At 41.8% G+C, this 9,307-nt stretch overlaps 1 protein-coding gene across 1 annotated transcript; it reads left to right on the forward strand.

Moving 5' to 3' along the window:
* The first annotated feature begins 3,967 nt into the window (after positions 1-3,967).
* Positions 3,968-8,664, forward strand: arfrp1 (ADP-ribosylation factor related protein 1). Its single transcript, XM_080000713.1, has 7 exons — positions 3,968-4,320; positions 4,523-4,610; positions 4,779-4,861; positions 5,278-5,359; positions 5,455-5,525; positions 7,320-7,420; positions 7,980-8,664. Exons 1-7 carry the CDS (start codon positions 4,228-4,230, stop codon positions 8,065-8,067), a joined length of 606 nt encoding a protein of 201 aa, XP_079856839.1. The 5' UTR covers positions 3,968-4,227; the 3' UTR covers positions 8,068-8,664.
* The last annotated feature ends 643 nt before the right edge of the window (positions 8,665-9,307 follow it).

Genomic DNA, 9,307 nt, shown 5'->3' on the forward strand with positions numbered 1-9,307 from the left:
ATCTTAACAAAATGCATTATTAGTCTTACTATAAGTCCTCTTAAAGAGTCAATTTGTATGCATCTGTATGCATTTTACCCCAATGAAATCATCTATCTTAGACTCGACTCCGTTGGCTACATCACAGCAAACCCAGGCTGTGCCCACCCCTTCGAGCGCTCCTTCGCTCCCTCCCGGTGCCCTCTACCCGACGCGCGAGCCGGTCGACGCCTGCTTCCAGAACATCACTGTTGTGTATCCCGGTGGCGGCTTCTGTGCGCACAAGCTGGACGGACTGTACTGGAGATCAGACCTCCCAAAGACATTCTACAAATGTTCACAGCACCAAACGTACGTGACGAAGTGCAAAGCTCCTGCGACGGAGCACAGCAGGGGGAGGCGAATCCTTTCGGCCAGAATCACAGTAGCCGCACTACTGCATTTGTTGAGCATGTGGAGTAACGGGTGATTTGTTTATGTGTGGGAAAAAAAGGAAATAACTCAGCGGTGGTCTGCAGCAGTGAACTTTTTGGAAACCAGCAGAGCTCGGCAAGTGTGACTGCAAAAGACTGCATTATATCGAATAGTTAAATCATCATAGGTTACGTTCATCTTTTGTCAATGTACCTTTTTTCTTTCAAAACATTAGCATTACTTGAAAGGGATTTTTTCATGGCTGCAAAACTAGAGATGTAAGAGAGGTTTGCACTACAATGCCAAGTTTTAACAGTGGTAAAATACTGCAGTGACACAGTAGGGAAAGCGTCAAAGGTGCCAAGTAACGGTTTAAGTTGTTAAGATGATCTACTTAAAAAGAAAAAAATCCATCTGACAATGAAACCGGGTGTATTTCTTTGAGGAAATATGACCAAGGGGGTTCTGTATGTCAGGGCTTAAATCGTGCCAGCAGATGTCATTGTAATTCCAGGTCTCAGTGTGAGCAGATAACTGAGTTCAAATGAATGCTGGCTTGCGATATCCCTGGTGAGAGTGCAGCTCCTTTTGCTCAAATTGGTATTGTATTGTAGAGATTCAGGAGATTCATAAGGTTTATTTGTCACATACATTGCATCGCACCCGGAGATTATGCACAATAGTTACAAAACCGAACATAATAGCTAACCTAATTCCTAGCTAACTAACTGAAACTAACTGATGCCTAAAACAAAATGCATTTAGTGAATAGAATAATATAAATAAAATAAAATGAAAATAAAATAAGACTCAAAAAGATAATACAAAGTGGGGGTACAAAATAGAAGTGGATAGTTATGGATATGGGATAGGCTATTTGTATATAGATATGTGCAGTAAAAGTGTAGTCCTTTACTCTATCTACTACGCTACTGTTGTTGTGTTTTTCTATATATCACATCCAATAATCACACGCAATAATGTAACCCTAATTCAATATTGTTATTAAAGTGACAGCTGGACTACTGGCTTGATATTTTTGCAGTTGTAGTAACCTAAACAGAGATTGTTGATGCGTCAAAAATAGTTCACAATGCTGCTGCATTTAAAACAATTAAGATCTAGTTGTGAGGTTTTCATTTTTCATTGCATGCAAGATTTATAACTTGAATGACTCAGCTTTTCCGATGCTGGAGGCTAGCATGCAGCCCGTTGCCGTCTCTGTACTAGACACACAGGAAATGATTTGACCTGGTCGTCTGAATTGACCTGGTCGTCTGAATCTGGGTAAGACAGACATAAAATCTGTAGAATCCCTTAAAGCGAATGAAGTAAGGAACCGTAAGAAACAGCCATCAGCCATCCTCTAAGTCTCTCTCTTAAAACAACTTAGTTTCAGTAACCCATTAAAAACTCACTTAACCGAGGAAACCATCCTTTCAAAATGACTTAATAAAGCACTTAAACGAGAAAACATTCAAGTGCCGTGTTTAAGTTACTTAGTAAGTCATTACTCAGACCTTTGAGCCTCGAAAAAGAAAATCACATTGCACTTTAGGGCTAGCAAACTTTTGTATAATGAAGACATTATATATTTGAAGTGCTTTTGAGTTGTTGTTTATCCATCAAAGGGACCGATCTCGACCATTCTAGATTACATCATCATGATAGAAATTGAGGTGGATGGTCTTTTATTCACCTATTGATGATATGATAATATTGTTATCTCCGGGGATGACAACCAAACTGCAGCTTCATGGTCAAACTGTATCGTTTGTCTAGGGTTAAAAGTGAAGTCATAGAACTGTTGTACACGTTGTATTGCAACACATTATATCACAAAGTTCTTAAGGGATCAGAACAGGAATACAAACTTTACAAAGACTTATGCATAAATAATATTATATTTTCTTCCACTTTGTTTAAAGAAATGTGATTTGTAGAGGCTGAATTTGCTCTTAATTCCAACTGGGATGTCCTCCCACAACACTGTTAGATATTTCGGAGAATGCATCGATGTTATATTTCAAAGTGAACTCATTATGTTTATAAAATGGAATGTGACCACCCAACAGCTGGATGCCCAACAACATATTTGCAGAGTACCGGTCCTCTAAGAATAGCAGGGTTTTATTTAAGAAGAAGTCTTTAATTGTCACACGACACTCCACAACACATGCTTGCACACACACACACACATGCACATGCTTGATGGTGGCCGGTGGAATGGCTCCTCTGCTTTTGACCCATCCTGGCTTGTCCTTCCTCCGGGGGCACAGCCAGGAGCAGTGGGCAGCATACGTGGACGCGCCCGGGGACCAGGTGATAAGTGTCCATCGCTGGTCAGACGATGATGGGTGCATGTTTTTGGTGGGGGTCCTTACTGACGTGAGGTGGAGGAAACCCCATGTGAACACGGGGAGAACATGCAAACTCCACACAGAAAGGCTCCTGTTTTTTTGGAAGATAACCCGCCGGAGCACGGTGCCAACAGCGCCCCAGGCGGGAATCGAACCCAGGACCTTCTTGCTGTGAGGCAACATTTATTCCAGCATCTTTGCCGTCCTGCTACAACTTCATTGCTGTTGTGTGTATATGTGTGTGTGTATGTTTGTGTGTGTGTGTGTGTGTGTGTGTGTGTGTGTGTGTGTGTGTGTGTTTGTTTGTGTACACACACACACACACACACACACACACACACACACACACATTTATATACATCCATATATTGTAGTTAAATGTTTATGTTCAGCTCGTTGTCTTTTTCAGCTGTATGTCTAATCCATGTTTGTACATTGTCTCAAATTCCTTGTATGTATGTGAACGTACTTGCTGAACAAAGCGGATTCTGATTCTGGGTGGGTTTTTTTTTTTTTGTTGTTTTTTGTATATTGATAATTGTAATGAAAACTGGTGTTGGGGGAAATTGTACTTATACAGAATGTCCACACGCAGCAATGCTTGATGACGAAGGGGTGCAAAGCAAAGCTGCGAGTTCCATAATAGGTTTAACGACATGGTCCCTAAATCGCTGAGCCCCTCACCTTACCTCCAAGGCTGGGCCCAGCCACCCTTCGTTTCCAATGCCTGTTTCCGGGACCTACTTATTCATTCGGTCATGACCCAGAGATTATGGCCATGGGTGAACGAAAATTGACCGGTAAATTGAGAGCTTTGCCTCACACACACCGGTACCACGCCTGCTTTAGTGCAGGCCCATCCGTCTTCCAGGCTCATGCTCCCTCTTACCCCCACCCCTGAACTAGACCCCGCGATACCGAAACTCGTGCTCTTGGGTCAACGGCTCTCTCGCCACCCAAGAGGGCACGAACCGCATTGGCTCGGATTTAGAGATACTAAACGGTGTCATCACCGCGTCACACTCGGCCGCAAGTCGCTCTAGTGGGTGCTGAAGATCTGAGACATCACGTCTGATGAGCCCCCCCGAAATTTTGATTTAGGATTCTTACTTAATGGCTGTTTATTTGCACCTTTTCAAAGTAGGAAGTCCAGTTTTCCCGAATTCGGAATTCCCATGAATGCAGCACGAGTCCATAGGTAGCCCCTCCTACTTCCGTGTTTGACTACACGTAACAGCAATATTAGCATCCAGTCTTTAGAGATCACTAAACGAAAACACTTCAAGAAGTAATTCAATTCGTTCGCTTATTGGGGTTTCCGATTTTATTTAACATGTAGGTATAAAGCCCATAATCCATCTCGACCCACCATGATGCTACGGTTATGTCTGTCGCTCATTTTGGCCTCACGTATAAGCTAGCTGAATAGCGTTAGCCACAGTTAGCAAGTCCATTGTTTACAATCTCTTTGAAGATGTATACGCTGCTATCTGGGTTGTACAAATACATGTTCCAGAAAGAGGAATACTGCATTTTGATCCTGGGACTGGACAATGCGGGGAAAACGGTAGGCAGCGATCGGATCGTTGGCAACATCCAAAAGAATCTATTTTGTTGTTTCAGTTTTACGCTGCATAAGCAACTGTCTGCTTGGTGTTCTCCTTTTTAATTACTTACCAGGTCATCGTCGGGAAAGTCATTGACATAAGCAGTGACATCCATTTAAACCACTTTAATTTTTTTTAACCCAATCTATTGTCTTTCCACAGACCTTTCTGGAGCAGACCAAAACAAAGTTCAGCAAGAACTACAAGGGGATGACTTTGTCAAAGATCACCACTACAGTTGGCCTGAATAGTAAGGTTATGCTAAATACAAATGTACCCATTTGTGCATTATAGTATTCTTCTACTGAAGTAGTTTGGTTAATGTTATTTCGTCTGCACCTTATAGAGTGTGTGTGCATATTTTCCCACATCCAAGTAAATTGCTTCATGTGGATGTCTGATCTCCTCCTCTTGACAGTTGGAACCATTGACGTGGGCAAGGCTCGCCTCATGTTCTGGGATCTCGGAGGTCAGGAGGAGCTTCAGTCTTTGTGGGACAAAGTAAGTAAACGAGGAGCCAATATCATATTCTCAAGTTGAACTTGCAGATGTTACAGTTGGATAGAAGCTACCGTTGTAAGTTTAGGTTGTTTCGTGTTTCCGTTCTTGAAAAAGTTACTTTTAGTATATTTAGTACAAATTATTATGCTAAGTACTTTTTAAATGCGGGGACAAAAGCTTCCAGATTTAGGAAACTGCAGATCAAAACACTTGTCTCACATCCTATTATCTAGTGTTGAAGAAGATTTAGTTGATATGCATTAATTATCCCAATTAGAAACAGAATGGTGTGCTACTTTCATTATTTACATCTGCCGCCCACAAGTTAACAACATTCTGCTCAAGAAACAGTAAAATCCTGACAGTCGTAAAATTGGGTGGTCTTTGACGGCCTTTTCTTTTTCTACATCTTGTAGTATTACGCAGAGTCCCACGGGGTGATCTACGTCATAGATTCAACTGACGAAGGGCGTCTGTCGGAATCAAAGGAGGCCTTCGGTGGGTAATACCTTTTAGATTTGTTATTTTCGAGGTTTGTGTTTCTCTGTTAGATGAATATTTAAGTGACGGCCATGTTTTGATGTCTGTTCCAGAGAAAATGATCAGCAGCGAGGTCCTGGAAGGTGTCCCGCTGCTCGTCCTGGCCAATAAGCAGGATGTAGCGGTACGTGAGATATTTTTTCCTGTCCTAATAGATCAACAACATTTGCTTTGCTTACCTGTGTTAGGGGTCTCCTGTGCTTCAACTGCGTCATGCATCCGCTCATTGTGTCTCAGCGGCCCTGTTTCCAATGGCAAATAAAATAAAGTCGTACATTTATTTATGTTGACCACAATTGTGCCTTGTGGCTTCCATATAATGGAATACCTATAGTCTTGGACTCTACCCTCTCCTTTCAGTCACACATCAGATCCATCACCAAGTCCGCCTTCTATCACCTCAAAAACATCTCCCGTCTCCGTCCCTCACTCTCAGACTCCGTGGCTGAAAACCTCATCCACACTTTCATCACCTCCTGGTTGGACTACTGTGACGGAGTCCTGTCCGGGGTTTCCAGCAAAGCCCTGGACAGGCTCCAGTATGTGCAGAACTCAGCTGCCAGGGTTCTCACCCACACCAAGCCCTGGCAGCACATCATTCCCACCCTCATCCACCTCCACTGGCTCCTGGTGAAGTTCCGCAACTCCTACAAACTCCTCCTCCTCACATACAAATCCCTTCACGCACTCGCCCCCCAATACCTGTCCGACCTCCTCCACCAGCACACTCCATCCCAGAACTTGCGGTCCTCAAACATGGGTCTGCTGTCCATCCCCCATACCAGATTACGAAATTTTGGGGACAGAGCTTTCAGCGTGGCAGCCCCCACCCTCTGGAACTCTCTCCCTCCCGTAATCCGTAACGCCTCAACCCTGGACACTTTCAAAACAACTCTCAAGACCCACCTTTTTACCATGGCCTTTCCCCATTAGTTAGTTTTGTTTTTGTTCCTCTCTCCCTTAATCTGCCCCTCCCCATTGCCCCTCCCCATTGCCCCTCTCCTGTAAAGCGACCTTGGGTTCTTTGAAAGGCGCTATACAAATTTAAGTTATTATTATTATTATTATTATTATTATTATAATGACTATAATCTATTGACATGCTATTGACCTGCCATTGCTATAGCAGGATGCAATTGGCTCGTAACCGGAGACCGTTTCGACTGCATTGACTCAAAACACTGCAAAACCTGATTCGCTGAAAGTTTGCAACAGGGTTCTTACTGGCTGCTTGAGGTACCTCAAGTACTTGAATTCCGTCCACAGAACCACTTTGTGCTGCAGTGCTTGAAAAGTCCTTGAAAAGAATACAATCATTGAAAACCTCCCCCTAGTTTTGTTATTCAAATCATAACGTAATAAACTTTTTCCAGAATCACTTTAACGATATAGATTATGCCGGGGAAATTTAATCCAGTATGGTTAGAAATTAGACACTTATAATAGTAGTTGACAATGGATATATACAGTACAATAATAGATATACAGTGGTACCTCGACTTACGACTGCATCTACTTACAACAATTCCAACATACGAGTAGCGATAGGGAAAATTTGTATCGACTTACGACCGACTGCTCCAAGATACGACCGTGGAAATTTGCAGTCGGCGGTCGGCGCCAACTGCAAATAAGTGTCAAGTGTAAGATTATATTATATTTTCATTAATAAAGATCACATTGGAAATTGATTGTTTTTGTTTTTTGCGTGAAGTCTTTCAAAATGAAAAAAATGTGCTTAAAAGTACTTGAAAGTCTTTGAATTGATTTGTAATTCCAGAATGAACCCAGTTGCAATTTTATCGTGAGTGTGAACCAAGCCGTTAGTATGCCAAAATGTAGACAAGTGTTCTACATACTGTACTCAGTTCATCCTTCAGTTCCAGAACATAATGCTTTGTCATTTCTGTTTTTCCAGAACTGTTTGTCCGTGCCCGACATCAAAACGGCCTTCAGTGACTGTGCACCAAAGATAGGCAAGCGGGACTGTCTGGTGCAGCCCTGCACTGCCTTGACAGGGTAAGGCCCTCCCAAAAACTCCAAACTGTCGTGTTGTCTTGTCACATAAGTCATTACTAAGACACGACACAGAGTAAGAGGTCTAAATGTAACAATATAGTGTCACAATATATCTAAATCTATGTAATCCCATTAACATATTTGCACACACATAATGAGGAACACAACCTCATATAACCCCAGTCACATATCTTTATTTTCAGCACACAGTGTTAATTCCCACAAACGGTCCAGACAAAGCTACTAGTGTTTAGGCCTCACTGCGATGCGGCTGCAAGAGCGGGAACAACACCCCTCCACTCCACTCCTTCGCCCATCACAGAGTTGACCTTATCTTGAACATGTTCGAATCTGTGATGCCAAACTGATATATCGTTTCTGACTTCCCAAAATAATCTGTTCGTCTCAGAGAGCCGCTCCTTAGCACATCTCTGATCCGACCCTTGTACAAGTAAAAATCAACGTCTGTCTGCCTCTTTCTTTAAAACCACCGACTGACAAACTGCAGATTAAAGCGACCCTATAATTTCTGTCACAGTAACAAGTCCTTCTCTTGCAGGGATGGGGTCAATGAAGGCATAGAGTGGATGGTGAAATGCGTGGTGAGAAACATCCACCGCCCGCCACGACAGAAGGACATCACATGAGAGCCCGAGAGCCATGGCCGCGCATGGCTGGTTTCTATACTTCAGGAGTTTTCGATGGACCGCTTGTGACAGTATTTATATGAACCCGTTTTTGGAAATTGGTTGCTACACTCTCCTCAATATTATGTTCCCCTCCCCACTTTATTGGTGATATTTCTACTTTTGAGATGCCGCTCAATCATTCTCTTAAAGGTTTGGTGTTCTGTTTTTATTTTTATTTTATTTTTTTTTTCATGCGTCGACCCCTTTTTTGTTTGGAAAGAAATATTTATGCTTCAAGTACAGATTTACATCAGCAGAATCTGAGCCGTGCTGTGTTTCTGTCAGGTTTAAAAGCCCCTCTGCATTACATGGAGAAGGATTAGGTGGTTGAGGAACTGGAAGAGGAGCAGTGAAAGCACAGAACTGCCCTCCTTTACTCATAAATATACACATTTTATAGCCTGAATCACTTGTCGTGGACCAATTTATACAGTCCGTTTAACTTTATACATAGAAAGTGGTTGGGTTGGGGGGGGGTGGGTGTGCATAGATGTCTTTCACAGACATAGAATATTACTCTAATAAATGACAGAGTTAAAAAAAATCCACCTTTGTCAGTCCTTTCTTATTTTATATCTGCAGCGGAAATTTCGCTTGCTGTCAAGTATTGGTATTCAGTAAAATCCAAACATGGAAATGGTCTCTACTGTGTAGAAGTTTCAAATGAAAGTTGATATTCAAAGTAGAATATACAGTATATCATTATTATATTTCTTACTATATCCCCAAATGGGAAAGTCATGTCAAAAGTTCTATTCTATGTTTCCGCATCTGCTTTTCGTATTTAGACGCAGACAAACAAGTGTAAAAATTGTAATATTGTTCTAAAGCAGCATTTTCCCAAAGTCTGGGACACAGGAGATTTTAATTGGGTCGCCAAAAGAATCGAATATATAGCATAATTTCTTCTTTAGTCTTCAACATTCAGTGTTGTGATTACCATAGCACTGAATGTATTGTGAGAATGTAGGCTACACGCTGTTAATATTGGTGAAAATAAAATTCAATTTGAGCATACAGCGCATAATACGTATAATAGTATAAGAGGTTTATTTGTCACATACATATACATACGTTCATGGATATATGCAGTGAAATGTCATAGAAATGGCTGTAAAAAATTTTTTTGAAGTTTTCGTAAATGCACAAATTTTCTCCACTTACAGTTTATAAATGTGGTCCATTGTTAATTGGGCGG

Source organism: Zeus faber, assembly GCF_960531495.2.
Source record: "Zeus faber genome assembly, chromosome: 5".
NCBI classification, from domain to species: Eukaryota; Metazoa; Chordata; class Actinopteri; order Zeiformes; family Zeidae; genus Zeus; species Zeus faber.

Excerpts from the sequence above, each read along its gene's own strand:
- arfrp1 (XM_080000713.1), top strand. The coding sequence starts at position 4,228 with ATGTATACGCTGCTATCTGGGTTGTACAAATACATGTTCCAGAAAGAG. Across the intron at positions 5,526-7,319 it reads CCAATAAGCAGGATGTAGCG|AACTGTTTGTCCGTGCCCGA; the intron begins GTACGTGAGATA and ends CTGTTTTTCCAG. Across the intron at positions 7,421-7,979 it reads CCCTGCACTGCCTTGACAGG|GGATGGGGTCAATGAAGGCA; the intron begins GTAAGGCCCTCC and ends CTTCTCTTGCAG.